This window comes from Pipistrellus hanaki (assembly GCF_964339955.1).
Source record: "Pipistrellus hanaki genome assembly, chromosome: 3".
NCBI lineage: Eukaryota > Metazoa > Chordata > Mammalia > Chiroptera > Vespertilionidae > Pipistrellus > Pipistrellus hanaki.
In genome coordinates this window covers 53,026,564-53,045,281 of record NC_140505.1, presented here as the reverse complement: position 1 = coordinate 53,045,281, position 18,718 = coordinate 53,026,564, and the positions used below count along the sequence as shown (strand labels likewise).

At 41.2% G+C, this 18,718-nt stretch overlaps 1 protein-coding gene across 1 annotated transcript; it reads left to right on the top strand.

Annotated features, from left to right (window-relative positions):
• Nucleotides 1–303: 303 nt before the first annotated feature.
• Nucleotides 304–11,344, top strand: CLN5 (CLN5 intracellular trafficking protein). The gene is made up of 4 exons (XM_084877127.1): nucleotides 304–524; nucleotides 4,352–4,517; nucleotides 5,285–5,510; nucleotides 8,024–11,344. Exons 1-4 carry the CDS (start codon nucleotides 370–372, stop codon nucleotides 8,533–8,535), a joined length of 1,059 nt encoding a protein of 352 aa, XP_084733253.1. The 5' UTR covers nucleotides 304–369; the 3' UTR covers nucleotides 8,536–11,344.
• The last annotated feature ends 7,374 nt before the right edge of the window (nucleotides 11,345–18,718 follow it).

The window sequence follows — 18,718 nt, the reverse complement described above, 5'->3', positions numbered from 1 at the left end:
AGACCCAACACATCCAATCCCTTTCCCCAACCTAACATTCCCCCCCCTCCCCCCAATCCCACCTCGCCCCTAGCACCCAGTGTGTTTAGAAAGAAAAGAGCCCAAGACGTGATGGAGCGTCAGGGCACTGGGGTGTAAGGGGGACTGGGCCGGGGGAGACCCGCCCCCAGGCTCAGGAAGGCTCCCTGCGCGGGTGAACCGGGCCAGGGCAGAGGGCAGAGAGGGCAGAGGGCAGAGGGCAGAGGGCAGACCGCGCAGGCCGGCGGCTAAGTCACCAGTCCCCGCGGGGCGGCTCCGCGCATGCCCAGCTCGCGGCCCGCCCCAGTCGCCGCGCTCGCTCCGGAGGCGCGGGGAGCCGGGAGCCGCCACATGGCGCGGACCGGGGACGCCAGCCTGCGGCCCCGGCGGCAGCGGCGCGCGGGCGCCTCCCTGGGGCGCGCGCCCTGGTTCTGGGCCCTGGCGCTGCTCGGGCAGGCGGCGGCCGCGGGCGCGTCCTCCCGGCGCCAGTGGCCCGTGCCCTACAGGTGAGCGCGGGGCGGCGGCGGGCGCGCGCGGGGCGGCGGCGGGACCCCGGGCGGCGGGACCGGGCGCCCCGGGCGCCGTGCGGGAGGAAGTGGGGCGCCAGGAGGGGCCCCGCCTGTTGCGTGCCGCCCTGAGGCCTGTCCCGTGGGGACACTGAGTCAGTGGGGAGCGCGCAGACCCAGGGCTGGCCTGAGTTAGGGAAGAAAAGGGAAGTGAAGCTGTTTTGTCGCGTCCCTTTCAGACTCTCTGCACAGGGGGAAGACACTTAGTTTCACTTTATTACGTTATATCTCCATTAGTTGTGAGTGCGTAGCCTTTGGCAGAGTTCAGCTCGCCTTGGTCCGGCGGGGCTGCCCGCTGTCAGCACTGGTGTCGGTGTCGGCGGTCCCCGCTGCTGGCCCGGGCACACCGGCGGCGGGCGCGGCCTCTGCCCCGTCCAGAGCCGCAGGTGGGACGCTGGTCTGCTGGTCGCCAGGCAGTGAGGCGGAATCCAGCCATTGACCTAGTATTTCCTTGGCCTGATGCTGTCATGTGGCGAAACAGAGAAAGAAAACATGGTGTCACGTGGGGCGCGGGAAAGGCCAGCAGCTTCGAAAAACGCGTAAAAACTAGCCCAGCCGGTGAGGCTCCGTGGCTGAGCATGGGCATCAGGGTTCCACTCAGGTCAGGGCGCAGGCCTGGTCTCATCCCAGTGTGGGGGTGCAGGAGGCAGCCAGGCAAGGATTCTCTCTCATTTTTTTATTTTATTTTATTATTTTCCCCCCTCATTTTTTTTATTAAGGTATTATATGTGTACATACCTTACCAATCCCCACCCCCCCCACTCCCATATGCCCTCCCTCCCCATAGTTTTTTGTCCATTGGTTATGCTTATATGCATGCATACAAGTCCTTCGATTGATCTCTTATCTCCCCCATCTCTCTCATCATTGATGTTTCGGTCTCTCTCCCTCTCCCTTCCTCTCTGAAATCAATTTAAAAAATCATACTATATATAAAAAAAAGAAAAAGTGTATAAAAACTTAAAAACAAAACAAAAAAAACAGAAGGGAAAAAGTCAGTGAGAAATGTAGCAGAAGGGGAAATTAGAGAGATTCTAAGTGCAAAAAGAATTCAACTCACCTTTGCTGGTTCTAAAATGTATGGACAAATGTACAAGGACAGAAGAGAAGCCTCTAGGAGCTAAGGAAAAAAAATAAAAATAAAAAAAATCATACTATATAAATTTATATCTATATAGCTATATCTATATATCTATATAGATCTATATCTATCCAGCTATTATATATATATATGTATATATATATATAAACACAGTTTTATATATACATATAAAACAGCTATCGTATTTTAGATGACAAAATAGTGAGTTGGGTGGCAGGATAACTTAGTGCAGTGTTTCCCAACCTTCTCTCATGATGAGAATCACCTGGTGGAGTTGTTAAAACACAGATTCCTGAATCCCAACTAAGAAGTGCTAAACTAGAATTTTTGGGAACATATAGGTAAAATTGTATACTTAACTAGTGCTCTAAGACAGATTTTATATACAGAGCACTAGTTAGGTATGCAATTTTACCTATATGTTCTCAAAAATTCTAGTTTAGCACTTCTTAGTTGGGATTCAGGAATCTGTGTTTTAACAACTCCACCAGGTGATTCTCATCATGAGAGAAGGTTGGGAAACACTGACCTAGTGGTTGGGAGTGAGTTTCCAGCTGCCGCTGATCAAATCCGACACCATTGTGACCAGCTGTGTGATCTTGGGAAAGCTGTTCAGTATCTCTGCCCACGTGTCCTCCGTCAGAAAGTGGGGATAGTAGTTGCATTACCTTAGTTATGTTGGGAGGATTAACTCTAGTAAATGCCAGCTGTCGTCAAACCTGGATATTAGTGTATTTTTCTCACTGAGTGATTTTCGCCAGTTCTTGTTTTGCTTGATATATGTGCAAAGAGAAGTTTGGAGTTGGTGCTGGTGTTCTGGGAAATGTTAAAATGTTCATAAGAAGTAAAAATAAAATATTCAGTAAAACAAGGAGGAAAGTGTAAATGCAAAACTACTTGATTTAAGGGCAGGGTATTGAGTGTGACTTCTTAGGTTTGTTTAACAGTTTCAGATATTAAGTATATGTCACTACCTGCCCTAGCTGGTTTGGCTCAGTGGATAGAGTGTCCTCCTGCAGACCGAAGGGTCCCGGGTTCGATTCCCAGTCAAGGACACATGCCTGGGTTGCAGGCTCGATCCCCAGTAGGGGGCATGCAGGAGGCAGCCAATCAATGATTATCCTCATTGATGTTTCTATCTCTCCTCCCTTCTTCTCTGAAATCAATAAAAATAAAATTTTAAAAAGTATATGTTGCTACCTAATAACCTCACCTGTATGTAAGAAAAGTTATTAAGTGTGAACTTAAATTACCTTAGACGTAAAATAGATTTGGCAGTGAGCAGGTGAAACATACATAATTAAACATTTGTTTAAACCAGGTAAGCACCTATCAAACAGGTAAGTATACCTGAATCTGATAAATGTTCCTGAGGGTTGTTACTGTTTTTGGCTAACATCTAGATTTCAATTAAAATAAGAATTTTTGTTGATGTGCTAGGATTGTAAAACAGTAGCTCTCGCTGGAACCTCAGGGATCTAGGATTCTTAGAGCACAGGTATAAGTAGCTTCTTTCTCTTTCACCTTTTCTCCCCGTGTCTAATATGGGTGGTGACTAGTAAATATTGAGCCATCCTATCGCCATGGCCTCCTCAGGCCACTTTCTTTTCTTGTGGCATTATTGAAGTAACCTCCTAAAACTTACCTCTCAGCCTTAATTTGGCCTCTCTACCTTCTTATTTATAAAATAAGGTTTATCTTTTAAAAAAAATTTTATTGATTATAGTATCAAAATAAGGTTTATCTTTTTATAGCAAAATCAGTCATATCAGATCTGCTACTTAAAATCCTTTATGCTGACTCCTCGGCTCACCCTCCGGGTGGTAGGACTCAGGGGGTTCGGCTGCCTCCCTCCCCTCTCTCCACTCCTGCCTGGAAGCATAAAGGCGGGTCTTAATTACCCACCAGAGAGAGACTCTTCCAGTGTGTTGTGCTTATCTTATAACACTTAGTGTTTTCTCTCCCTTTCTGCCCTAATATTGGAAAGTATCTTAAAAACCTAGGCCAGATCTTCATCTCTCTCTGTGACCTCCTCACGCCCACCTCTCCCAACCAGGTGAGAACGATTTCTTCCCCTTCGTGTCCATAGGACTTGGTCCAGCACCTGCCACCCTGCGCTTCATTGTGTAATGTCTTCCAAGCCCCGACCCAAAGCGCCTCGAGGAAGGGAACGATGTTATCATTTTTATTTCCCTCCTTCCTAGTATAATGTCCTATGCTTGGTCCTGAATATTAAATTCTTAAGAAAATAGTAAACGTATTCTGTTTAATCATAATTATCTCTGAATAGTCTTAGCACTTAGCATATGGATTGTTTGGGAAATTAAGCTTCATGTGAAAACTATTCCTTTATTCAGTAAATATATGTCTACTAGATAAGACCTAGAGCTATAAACACTTTAAGATATGGTCCCCATCTTCACAATTCTCCCCATGGGAGCAGGAAACAGGGAAGCATGCTGTTATCAGTGTCTTTAATAGACCTTTTGCTGTAACAGATGTCATTGGAGTTTGTTCACAGGATAAATACAATGTATATTTATATGCTATGGGCTCAGCTTTAAATGTTTTCTCTAAAACTGTTATTGACAGTGAAGTTAAAATTTGGATTTTGAAATGTGCAAGAAGCAGCATCCTAAGTTGATGCTTTCTTTTTCTTTATTAGACGCTTTTCCTTCCGGCCGGCACCAGATCCTTACTGTCAAGCTAAATACACCTTCTGTCCAACGGGCTCCCCTGTCCCAGTTATGAAGGGCGATGATGTCATTGAAGTCTTTCGGTTACAAGCCCCAGTATGGGAATTTAAATATGGAGACCTCCTGGGACACTTGGTAAGGATGTATCTCGATCTTATAAATTTAGTTAATTAAATGATGTCTTAATTAAGTGGACTTGAGGAAATATTTTAGATTACGTTTATTGTTTTTGCTCTGAGTATATTTAAAATGAGTAGTCAAGCCTGGCCAGCGTGGCTGAGTGGTTGGGCATCGTCCTATGAACCGGGAGGTCAGGGTTCGATGCCCAGTCAGGGCACATGCCTGGGTTGCAAGCTTGATCCCCAGTAGGGGGCGTGCAGGAGGCAGCCAGTCAATAATTCTCCCATCATTGATGTTTCTATCTTTCTCTCCCTCTCCCTTCCTCTCTGAAATCAATAAAATATACTTTTTATTGATTTCAGAGAAATCAGGTTTTGTGATCCTGACAATAACAAATCCAGTTGCTCTCATGCCTTTTAATATTCTGAATCCAAACCAAATCCTGTAGCGAGCCCCTGGGAAAGCAGGAAGGGAGGAGGCCCAGAGGAAGGGGCAGAGCAGTCAGAAACGCTTCATTTTCAGGTCCTGTTGAATGTACTTTTCCTGGGTTAGTTCACCATTTGAGTGTCTCATCCCCTGTGAGGTACAGAGTGCCTTCCCGAGGCTGCGCATGGGGGCTTCTCACACTCGTTCTAAGCTGTAAGGAGGAGCAACATGGAAGAAGGAACAATTGTTCTGCTTGACTTGCATTTGTGGTGTATCTTTCACATTTGCTCCCTCCGGTTCCTGGACCAGTGGGTGCCTCACAAATACCTTTATGCTTGTTTGTGATCTTTACACAGAAAATTATGCACGATGCCATTGGATTCAAGAGCACTTTAACTGGCAAGAACTACACAATGGAATGGTATGAACTTTTCCAACTTGGAAACTGCACATTTCCCCATCTCCGACCTGAAATGAATGCCCCGTTCTGGTGTAACCAAGGAGCTGCCTGCTTTTTTGAAGGGATCGATGATGGTCACTGGAAGGAAAATGGGACGTTAGTTCAAGTAGCAACCATATCAGGTAAGTTAAAAAAAAAAAAATAGGCGGCATTATTCAATGATTGCATCAATATCTACCTGATAGAAGTTTTTTTCATTGAGGCATTTCAGTAATGTCTTACTTTATAGAGGTCAATTTATAAAATGTACTTTTGGAACCACTAACCTTTGACCCAAACTATTACTCATGCAAAACATCAACTCTTAAGTGATGAGTAGCTTATCTCCTTTATTCCCATGGTAAAAATAAATGACGTGATAAAACACTTTGCACAATTTAATTGGACTTCTTAAATAATAGAGGGAAATACATAAAAAAATAATTCATTAAAGGACCTGTTAACTGTATCTGGGAAGAGGCTTTTAGTGATGATACATTAAAATAATAATAACCACCACTCATGTTCTGAGCACTTTACATATACCGCAGCATTTATAATCTCAGAATCCCCCTGAGAGGGTTGCTATTATTTTCCCCACTTTACAGATAGGGAAATCGAGTCACAATGAGATAAAAGTCCCACAACTAAAGACATGGGACTGCAAACTTGGCAGTCAAGCCTTATTAACTCTTTTCTTAACTACTTTGTACATGGCCTCCTAAAACATATGATCTCACATATTTGAGGCCTCTTGAGCAATTTAAATATTTTCTCTCTGAGATTTTCTGTTCTCACATGTATTTGAAAGTTGCTGAAACAGTTGGAATTTTGCTGCATGTGTGTTGCTTTTAGTTAGTGATAAAGAAAGGAGTTAGGCAGAACTTGTATAGGAAACTGGTCACATTTTATCTTGTTGATTCATTGCTTCGAGTGTAGAATGAGGAGGAGGCTTTCAGAGGCAGGGAGCTTGCCCTTATCAGTTATAGAACTCCACATTATAAATTGTTGTTCTCCACAAAAGTGGAAATAACAAAACCACTGTTTGTTATAAGAATTATTCAATGAGCTACAGGACTTGAAATTATCATGCTTTCCGCTTGTACAGCTCTTTACAGAGCATTCGGATTGTTCAGTGGGGAGGTAAGCTACTCTTTTTGCAAATAAGGAATTAAGGTTCAGCCAGGTGGCATGACTTACCTGTCTTTTAAGGTCACAGAGCTTAATGTAGAACCAGGAATAGAATTGGTGTCTCTTACATGTCATCTGGGGATATTTTAACTATATGCCGTGCTGTTTTCTAATCTTGCTTTCAACTATATACTATGCTGTTTTCCACTTTCTAATTGCTACAAACCATCCCAAATAATATAAAGGTCCATTTCTTTTTTAACACTGTTCGGTCTAATACATAGCTACTCTTTCTTTCATTATAGGTCAGTTCACATCTCTCCTTTCTCATTTCCTCCCACCTCATCTGAAAATTCTTCCTCCTGACATAAATATATGATCATGTGAACAAGAGATCACTATTTCCTGGAAAATATTTTGTAATTTGCCACTACTTAAGTCTTTTAAGTTATCCATCTGTTTTGTGATTAATCCTATCCATTGGCCTTTTCTCATGTTACAAAACAGTGTTTCAAAACATGCTTATCTCCTAATTACAGCACCAGCTTTTCAAAGTTGAAGAACACTAAGAACAGTATCTCCAGTTTTAAGAAGACAGGTTTTATATTACTCCACAGTTTTAACTCTATAAAATTGATAAAACAGACATTCTATTTTATAGCATGAAGTACTATTTTACAGACTCAAGTTGGAGTAATCTAAGAAGCATCCATAGTGACAGAGTGAAATGTTGGAGCCCAGATGCTTATAAACATGCAGAGTGCAGTGTTTTGTTACCGTGAAGAGGCTTTTGTGCTCTGGTACAAGGTGGTAGGAGAGACTGTTAGCCATCCAGGAGTCCATATAGTCTACTCTTGGCCAAAAACATTTCCAGTTTTAGTTGATTTTTTGGGAGAATTTGTGTGGTGGGTAGGGAGGTTCTAAGCAGAATCTCAACAGCTGCAAGTGCAGGAAGACAGGGAAATACCAAATGTTCTAGGCGGGTGGGCTCTAAGTGCATCCTCTCTCACGCTGGAAGGCCAGCCTTCTCTAGCTGTTCCTCAGGAGCCGTTCAGACGGCTCGCATGCCCTGTTTGTGACGGAGCTCCGCATCTCACCCTCCTCAGCTCTCCTTGGACTCTTTACCCCTTCCACTCTTTCCTCTTCCACAATGTCCCCCTGCTTTCTTTTTCTCTTTTGCCTCTGAATACAAGGTTTGTTGAGAGGGGTAAAGAAAGACAACTTCTGTATGTGTATAGTTTTGCTTTTGATTATAGCTTAAATGACTATAAAATCAGTATATGTAAAACTCATCTTTCTACAGCCAATCACATCTAATGTTTACAATTAAGAAATATCTAGTCCCTTGAACATGGAATAAAAACTGGCTGAGCTTGGATTCCTATTGTGAGATACAGGTTTGGAAATTCAAAAAACTCTTGTTTATGTATGTACATCTATAGCCTGAATCTGGTTAGAACATTTGGCTTCACACTACCATGATTAATTTTGATATTCACATAGTGATTTTTTTTTTCCCCACTAGGAAACATGTTTAACAAAATGGCACAGTGGGTCAAACAGGACAATGAAACAGGGATTTATTATGAGACATGGACTGTCCAAGCCAGCCCAGAAAAAGGGGCGGAGACATGGTTTGAATCCTACGACTGTTCCAAATTCGTGCTAAGGACATATAAGAAGTTGGCTGAACTTGGAGCAGAGTTCAAGAAGATACAAACCAACTACACAAGAATATTTCTTTACAGTGGAGAACCTACGTTTTTGGGAAATGAAACATCTGTTTTTGGGCCAACTGGAAATGAGACTCTTGCTTTAGCCATAAAGAAGTTTTATTACCCCTTCAAACCACATTTGTCAACTAAAGAATTTCTCTTGAGTCTCTTGAAAATTTTTGATGCAGTGATTATACACAGACAGTTCTATTTGTTTTATAATTTTGAATATTGGTTTTTACCTATGAAGTTTCCTTTTATTCAGATAACATATGAAGAAATCCCTTTACCTAACAGAACCAACACAATCTCTGGTTTATAAAATCTTTATTCTACTGATTCCTTCCATCAGTAGCATATCAGTTTTTTCATGGAGTTGTTTTCCATTTGTGTATTTTTTTAGGCCTTTCTTCCTTGGGGCAGAAAGGTAAAATGCACAGGGGCAGAATTGCTGCATAATAGCATCTCAGGAATTTTTTTTTGAAAGAAGCTGAAACTCTAATAGTGTTGGCCAAAGTGAGCACATTACATGATCTTGACTTCAATCTATGAACCCTTTATCAATATAGAGAATTACAGTTTATATCAGCTACATAGGCTCTTTAGACCCTACATTTTAAAATCATGAATACAGTGTATGTACCAAGATTTTAAAATTAGCCCCAGTGACACTTTCATGGTAGGAGCTATTTTCTTCTGGGATGGTAGTTACCCTTTTCCACTTAAGTATCCTTCGGTATAGACTGACTTCACGGCTCTTGCAGCTTTTGGAACTGCTCTGTTAGTTTGATTTTGTTCTATCCACTTAAATCTGAAGACTAATTTGGACACCATATGTAGAGTGGCTGTGGTTCCAGATGAAAAAAAGCACAAGTGTTTGGCTAGTATTTTAGAACTAGCTAGTCACTGGCATTGTGTGATATAAGCAACTTACTACCTTTGAACCTTAGTTTCCTTAGCTCTAAAATGATTCCTCTGTCAGGACTGTTGTAAAGATTGAACCCATGTATGTTTGGCATAGTAAGGTCACAATAAATGGTAGCTATAAAAATTAATCAAAGAATGAACTGCCACCCTTGATCTTGTCCATTGAAACGAATGGGCGTTACTGATTGCAGATGTGTCTGGGTGATAGGTGCCCCGCCTCCTTCACTGCCACATGTAGCCCTCCCTCTGCCCACGGAAGCCACCAGCTCAGAGGAAGGGGTAAACTCATCAAGAAGACAGGTTTTTGGCTGAACCCGGTTTGGCTCAGTGGATAGAGTGTCAGCCTACGGACTGAAAGGTCCCAGGTTCGATTCCAGTCAAGGGCATGTACCTTGGTTGCAGGCACATCCCCCCCGGGGGGGGGGGGGCGTGCAGGAGGCAGCTGATTGATGTTTCTCTCTCATCGATGTTCCTAGCTCTCTATCCCTCTCCCTTCCTCTCTGTAAAAAATCAATAAAATATCTTAAAAAAGAAAGAAAAGAGGACAGGTTTTGGCAGAGGTCTCCAAGTAGCTGTACTTCTAATTAGGGCCATTAAACAAGGTTATAGGGTCCTTTAAGTGTCTGATGATGAGCTGAACACGTCTCTATTCATGGAAAAAACACCAGTTAGATGACAAAGCAAGAATCAGAGAGAAAAAAAAAACACCCGTTTTTAGTATTTAATGTACCAATCCTATTCTGTTTCTATTAACATTTGAGTGCTTCCTGAGGGGTTAGTACATGATCACTGAGTTCTCATAAAAAGCCTAAGCATGGATATTATTTACTTGGTCCACAAGAGTAAATAGGCCTTAGAAAGCTTAAGTGACCTTTCCATTGCTACCCAGTGAGCATTGAGCCACATTTGAACCTAGTTCTACTGACTGAACGGGAAGCACTCTCAAGCAAGCTTTGTCCACGCTGGTGTGTCTTCCGACCAGTGCCTGCATCGTGTTACTAATGCCACATGTTACTGGCCCTTAGGAGAGAAGTACAGATATTGATAGGAAGCATTTGGAAACTTTGAAAGCAACTTGTTGGAGTCATTTTTATTCTATTGAATCTATTGAATCTAATTTTTTAAAAATAGGGCTTGTGTTTTGTGTCATTTTATAATTCATTTGTCTAGGAATTCACTTTTTTTTCTTTTTTTTTTTTTCTTTTTTTTTTTTCATATCGTAGACACTATATGATCGTCTGAAAATAAAAACCCAGCCCTTGACTACAGATAGCTTGAGAAACTGCACTGGTATGTGAACGGCAGAGCCTTACTCAATTCCATACGGAGAACTCGGATCATTGCATTATCTCTTTCTAGGGGCTACAACTGGCTAAGGCCAACTTTTACTGGTTTCTTAGGAAAATTGTTCAGAATAACAGTACAGATTTACAGAGTTGCACTGGGATAACACGCAAACTTCTGTGCCAAGTATGTGTTAGCTGTGCACCACAGACTTTGGTTCCATAGCAAAGACGAATGAGGACATCTGTACATGGAACTTGAATTTTAAAAGCAAGATTCTAACAGTTATGTTAAAAAAGCATTCAAGATTTTTAATTATCCCTAAGAATACTAATAAGTGAAGAAATTCCGTGAAAGTAGCAGACTCAGGTGACTAGCACTAAAAGCATACCATTAATATACTAGTAAGACTTTTTAAAGAATTTTCTAAACCTGTCAACTGTCCTTAAAAGATGAAGTAGGGCTTTGCACTAGAGATGATTCAAGAATGTTTTCATGCCGGGACTGGTTTGGCTCAATGGATAGAGCGTCGGCTTGGGGACTGAAAGGTCCCTGGTTCGATTCCGGTAAAAGGGCATGTATCTTGGTTGCGGGCATATCCCCAGTAGGGGGTGTGCAAGAGGCAGCTGATCGATGATTCTCTTTCATCGATGTTTCTAACTCTCTATCTCTCTCCCTTCCTTTCTGTACAAAATCAATAAAATATATTTAAAAAAAAAGAATGTTTTCAAAATGGGAGTGGGGCCACACAGGAATTTGCCAATTAATTGCAGACCTTTGAAATACTGTATAACTTCAGTGTGCTTGCTACTTTTCTGTTAAGTTGTAAATTGATAAAATTTCCTGTTTCTTAAGAAAAACCATTTGTTTAAGTTTGAATTATGTAAGGGCTTTACAATAAATATACCCTCACTTATTAATTCTGGCTCAGTATTACGATAAGTATACCCACAAACTGGCATAAATATATTTTTATAGAGGAATATAGTCAAAAGGTGAAAATAATTACTGAACTCTTAAGTATTTGAAACCTTCAATCAAAATTGGCTCTTTAGAAACCAGAAAAAACAATATTAGGAAGTTTATCCAGTTTTATGATCTGCTCTGGTGTCCTTTAATGAATTCTCTGGGACTGCAGTTCCTTTAAGGTGGTGAGTTCACTTTTTTAAAGAAACAGTTGGCATGTTACACAAAGAGCGGTGCTCCATAACCACGCTTTCCCCCCATTTCACAGCCAAATGGTTGGCCAGTTTGTTTCCAGCATCTTCCTCACATTTACCCTATTGTCCAAGTAGCTTCCTGCTCCTTAAACTTTCTGCATCTTTCTCCCCTATTTAAAACAAGTGAGGATATTAGTTATATATTCGTTTACTGGACTGATTATTCTAAGGATAAGCTCTTAATTCACTTTGAGGAAAATGGCTTTGTGTCCCTTCATACATGTCCTAGATGGCCTTTTTAAAAGGTAAGTTGGGTGTGAGCAAACAGGTAAAACTTTTCTGGCTGCTTGGTAGTATTAAAACAAGCCCCACAGTTTGCAAGTTGGTGCAGCTGCTATGGAAAAGTGTGGAAGTTCCTCAAAAAATTAAAAATAGTTGTGTGCATGCATATGAGCCTAGCCAGTGGCCATGGACAACAGGGGAGTGGGGACATATGTGGGGAGGGGTTTGGGATGGGAATGGGGGGATGAGGACAATTATGTGATACCATAATCAATAAAAATTAAAAAATTAAAAATAGGACCCCTTACAACTCAGAAAATCCACTTCTGGGTAGATATCCAAAGAAATGCAAAACACTAATTTGAAAAGATATATATAGCCTTACGTTCATTGCATTATTTACAATAGGCAAGATATTGAAGCAATGAAAGTGCCATCAATACACAAGTGGATAAAAAAAATGGTATGTTATGCAATGGAATATTACTCGGCTATAAAAAAAGAATGAATTCTTACTATATGTGACATGGATGGACCTAGAGGATATTATGCGAAGTAAAATAAGTCAGAGAAAGACAGATACCATATCATTTCACTTATATGTGGAATTTCAAGAAAAAAATAAACAGTAATTGACTAACAGTTATAGAGAACAAATTGAGGGTTGCCAGATGGGAGTGGGGTTAGAGGACTGGGTGAAAAAGTAATGGGATTAACAAATACCAACTGGTAGTTATACTGTAAAGTACAGCATAGCAAATACAGTCAGTAATCCTATCTAATAAAAGAGTAATATACAAATTAACCATCACTCCACCACAAGCTATGCCCATAAGCCAATCAGGAGCGAATATGCAAATAAACCCAACCAAGATGCCACAGAGCACAAGAGGGAGGCTTGGGATTTCCCAGCAATGGAGGAAGCCAAGCTTTCTGCCTGTCCTTGATGCCTAGGCTTCCACTCAAGGCTACAAAGTTTCAATTATAGAAGATATATAAATCCAAACACAAATGGCTGCCACCAGGAGCAAGCAGAAGGCTTGGCTCTGCTCCAGGCTACAAAGTTTCAATTGTAGAAGATAAACCCCAGATACCAGGGCCTCTGCTTGGATTGCTGGGGAGCATGGCCTGCCTGCAAACCACCACAGGCCCCTTGCCCAGGCCGCCCCACGCCCCAAGGGATCCCCCACCCTGATCCGGGACAGCCTTCAGGGCAAACCAGCTGCCCCCCACCCATGCACCAGGCCTCTATCCTATCTAATAAAAGAGTAATATGCAGATTGACCATCACTCCAACACACAAGATGCAAGATAGCTGACCCCATGTGGTCAAAGATGGCTGCCCCCATGTGGACACAGGTTGGCCACAACAAGATGGCCAGCAGGGGAGGGCAGTTGAGAGGGACCAGACCTGCAAAAGAGGGCAGTTGGGGGCAATCAAGCCTGCAGGGGAGGACAGTTAGGGGTGACCAAGCTGGCAGAGGAGGGAAGTTGAGGGTGACCAAGCTTGCAGAGAACGGCAGTTGGGAGGGACCCAGGGCTGCAGGGGAGAGCAGTTGGGGTGGGATACCAGGCCTGCAGGAGAGGGCAGTTAGGGGTAACCAGGTCTGCAGGGGAGGGCTGTTAGGGGCAAACAAGCTGGCAGGGGAGCATTTAGGCATCAATCAGGCTGGCAGGGGAATGGTTATGGGGTGATCAGGCTGGCAGGCAGAAGTGGTTAGAGGCAATCAGGAAGATAGGCAGGTGAGCACTTGGGAGCCAGCAGTCCTGGATTGTGAGAGGGATGTCTGACTGCCCATTTAGGCCTGATCCCACCAGGCAGCTGGACATCCCTTGAGGGGTCCCAGATTGGAGAGAATGTAGGCTGGGCTGAGGGACACCACCCCTCTCCCGTGCATGAATTTCGTGCACTGGGCCTCTAGTTCTATATAATAAAGAGGCAATATGCAAATTAACCTTCATGTCCTGACAAGATGGCTGCTTATGATCAGGCCGGCAGGGGTGTTAGTGAAGGACGACCAAACGACTGAACAAGCAGGCTGCATGGGGTGACCAGGCTGGTGTGTCGGGGGGAAGGGGGGCATGAGTGGTGACTAGACTGGCAGGGGGGCAACCAGGCTGGCAGAGGAGGGCAGGTGGGGGCAACCAGGCCGGCAGAGGCAGCAGTAATAGGTGACCAGGCTGGCGGGAGGGGGGGGGGGGGAAGAAGGGGGAGTTAGGGGCAACTAGACCAGCGGGAGAGGGCTTGCAGTTAGGGGCAACCAGGCTGGCTGGGGGTGGGGGGTGGGGAAGGCAGTTGGGGGCAATTAGGCTGGGGGGAGCAGTTGGGGGCAACCAGGCTGGCAGAGGGGGGAAGTTGGAGGTGACCAAGGCCAGCAGGGAGGCTATTAGGGGTGACCAAGCGGCAGACAGGTGAGCAATTAGTAGCCAGCAGTCTGGGATTGTGAGAGGGATGTCCGACTGTCAGTTTAGGATCGGGCCTAAACCAGCAGTCAGATGTCCCACAAGGGTTCTAAATTGGAGAAGGTGCAGGCTGGGCTGAGGGGACTTTCCCACAACCCCTTGTGCACTAACTTCATGCACTGGGCCTTTAGTATTGTACTAGTAACTACCCTGTTTCCCCGAAAATAAGACAGTGTCTTATATTAATTTTTGCTCCCAAAGATGCACTAGGTCTTATTTTCAGGGGATGTCTTATTTTTCCATGAAGAAGAATACGGTATACATTTATTGTTAAATGAAAATAAAGGAAATTTATTACCTGTATACGGTACGGCAGTATAGTAGTTGTCAACACAAACCAGACAAACTGTGAATCCTACAGTATCAAGAATTTACTCATTTATTCAATGACAATCATGTCATCATCTTCTGGAACATCATCATAACAATCCAATTCCTGAATTTCCTGGTGAATTTCTTGTGACTCCATTTCTTTCAGAATCAGTGGACCAAATTTCTCATGTTTAGCCTGGTGTGTGTGTGGGGGGGGACTTATTTTCTGGGGATGCTTTATATTTCACTTAGAAGGAAACCTGTAAGTATAATAGGTCTTATTTTTGGAGGATGTCTTATTTTCAGGGAAACATGGTATTATGCCTGGTGGGTAGTAGAATTATCAAGGATCCCTTAGTCAATGATATAATTGTCTTAACCATTATGTAATACACTTGAAACTAACATAAAATAATATTGAACGTCAACTGAAATTGAGAAAAAACCTTTTACTGGAAGGCTTCAGTCCTTTAGGATGAACCAGGAAAGAATTCATCCTGCCTGTTCCAGAGGCTGCCTTCCCTTGGTTCCTGGCACCTTCCTTCATATTCAAAGACAGCATTTTCAATTTTAAAAATTATTATAGTAGTCTGGACCTTTTTTTTTTTTTTATGTAATTACAATAAACATTTTTTCTAAATCAAAGACTTTTAAACTGTCTATTAGCATGTCAAACTCAAGACTGGTGGGCTGCATGTGGCCCACCAGCCTCAAGTTTGACATGCTTGGTCTACAAATAGGTATATTTAGGACTACAGTATGGACTTTTTGGTGATATTTTATGCATCACTGTTCTGCCTTGTTGTCTTATGTATGCAGCCCAGGTCGAGGGCTAGAAATTAGAACCAAATGGCCCCCAGTTATACAATCCTTATATCATCTTACTTGACTCACAACTGATATTTCAAACTCTTAAAAGGAAATGGACTACCCCAATTTTTCTGTCTTGGTTATTTTTAATATATTTTTATTGATTTAAGAGAGGGAAAGAAAGAGATAGAAACATCAATAATGGACAAGAATTATTGATTGGCTGCCTCCTGCAAGCCCCACACTGGGTATTGAGCTTGCAACCCAGGCATGTGCCCTGGCCAGGAATTGAACTGTGACTGCCTCATTCAGAAGTCAATGTTCAACCACTGAGTAATGCTGGCCATTATCTTTTTCTTTTCTTTTTTTTAATTTATGAAGTTTTTAATAATTTCAGTGATGTTATTTTTTGCAGTTTCGTAAGTCTATATTGTGCAAAGAACTTTATAAATTTTACTACAATAAATGTAAACATAATTTTTAAAAAATGACAATAAATTCAATCAAAAATAGCCTCACAGCTAAACTGGGGCTGGAGTTCATGCAGATTGTCCCCAGCTATGTATAGGGGAGAGATTATTTCTATCTCCTTAAAGAACTTTAGTTCAGCTGGGACCGGTTTGGTCAGTGGATAGAGCGTCGGCCTGCCGACTGAAAGGTCCCGGGTTCGATTCCAGGTAAGGGCATGTACCTTGGTTGCGGGCACATCCCCAGTAGGGGGTGTGCAAGAGGCAACTGATCGATGACTCTCTCTCATCGATGTTTCTAACTTTCTATCCCTCTCTCTTCATCTCTGTGAAAAATCAATAAAATATATTTTAAAAAAAACAAAACAAAAAAACCGCAACAAAACTTTAGTTCAGGCCTGAGCCTTCCTTACATCAAACCCTCCCTTCTAGCCTTCACTTTTCTATAAACATAAAATATTGTTCAAATGCAGTAAATGTATTTAATCTTCCATTATGCCTATTTTTTTTTTCCTGATAATATTGTTAAAATAGCCCAGATTACTAAGGTAAATTGAAGTTAATGTTAAGATAGGAGATGAAAACAACTTCAATAGTTTAAAAACCATTTTAACTGGAATTATATAGACATCCTATATAATAAAGAGGCAATATGCCACACAAGATGGCCACCTAAAGTTGGCTGGCAGGGGAGAGTAATTGTGGACAATCAGGCCAGCAGGGGAAGGCAGTAAGGGGCTACCAGGCATGCAGGGGAGGGCAGTTGGGGGCACTTGGGCTGGCAGGGAAGCAATTAGGTGTCAATCAAGCTTGCAGGGGAGTGGTTAGGGGGCGATCAGGCTGGCGAGCAGTTGGGAGCCAGCAGCCCTGGATTGTGAGAGGGGTCCCAGATTAGAGAGGGTGCAAGCTGGGCTGAGGGACCATCCAACACCCCACTCCCGGCACAAATTTCATGCACCAGCCTTCTAGTTTTTCTCTAAAAAGGCTGAGTTTAAGGACCCTAAGAATCCTATTTCTTTTCTTTTTTAGAATTCTATTTCTAAATAATCTGTATATATTCTTATTCTAAATGTAGGAAAAACCTATTTTTGATTTTTAACTTAACCACTTTCCTCATAAAATTTGAAGAATAAATTTACATTTTATGGTCAATTTTAAATTTTCTATCACTTTAGGCATCAGAACTTATAGATTTCATTTTCTTAACAAAAAAGCCGTTCTACTATAAAGATTATTTAATGCTAAGCATTATATCCATAAACTATGAATTTGAAACTAAAACGTAAGTTTTAGTTTAACATGTTTTAAAATCAGTTAAGTACATATGTTAGGGTAGTTTTTAAAAATTGTAATGCAACAACATTAGAAACTATCTTTATTCTTAAATTGACAAAAGCATTTAACACATAGTTTACAGTATAAACAAATTAAGTGCTATACATTTTGCTTATAAAGTGACTTAAAATATTTCAAGCATTATATAATTCAATTTGTACAAAAAGTAAATTTCCAAATAAAGCTTGGTTATTTGGTATAACAGATTATGTACTATCAAATCCATTCTCCAAAAGTTGTACAAGGAAAAAAGCTTCATTCATTAACACAGGTATTTCTGTACAAACCTTTTTACTATTTTGCAAGGGGGGTGGGGGGGATAATAGTATAATAATTACTTTTAATTTCCAAGTCTAGATCATCCTTTTTTTTTCCCCTTCTCATTTATATGTGGCCAGAATTCCATTAATTTTAAAAAGCAAAAATTACACAGAATATCACCTTTTACTTTATTCTTAGGAAGGTATTCAATTTAAAAATAGATTAGCCCTAACCGGATAGAGGACTTGGGGACTCAAGGGTCCGAGGTTTGATTCTGGTCAAGGGCATGTACCTTGGTTGCAAGCACATCCCCAGGAGGAGGAGGTGTGCAGGAGGCAGCTGATCAATGTTTCTAACTATCCCTCTACCTTTCTCTCTGTTAAAAAAATCAATAAAATATATTAAAAAAATAAAATAAAAATAGATTAGATCTGTAAGACTGTTAACTTCCATAATTACCAAAATGCTTTCTAGAAATTTGAAGCATTAATCCATTCCATGGGGAGTAAATCAGTTCTAATTTCCCTTAGGAGGGTAATATCTACTAGCACTAGTGTTTAGAATCAAAGTTTATATAATATCTAAAAGAACTTAGCCCAAAAGTTACTATTTTTACAGTCTACAATCTATGAATTACCTTCATTCATAAGAAAAGTATTAAAAATGCTAACTTAAATAATATATAAGTTCAACCAAATTAACAATCAAAAAACTATAGACATTGTTCTATTAACATTTTCCAGTCTATTGAGCAATATTTACTTAAAAATATGATTAGGAACTTAAATATATCCTTTTAAATTTACAGTCTATGCTGAACTGTACACTGCTGCTTTTATAATTTTTGAAAGTCTTACATAACTATATAATTCCAAAATGGAAAAATGAAATTCACTGGAGACTTAAAAAATATATTCCTTCATGGAAATAATTTTTAAGTATTTTAAAGTTCTACTTTTATTTGAATTTAGCTTTTTAAAAATAAACTTTTCAATTATTGTATAATACTTCAAAACTAGTTTAAACAAACAAAACTGAGAATTCGTAAAACATTCCTTACTTTACATACAATGCCTCAAGTGCCACATAGAATAATGTATTGCAGAAAAGAATTACAATGGTTTAGCAGATTACAGAAGAAATCTAAAAGTTTATACTAAACTAGACAATGCTTCCCTTCTGGTGTTTATTTTCTTTTAATTTT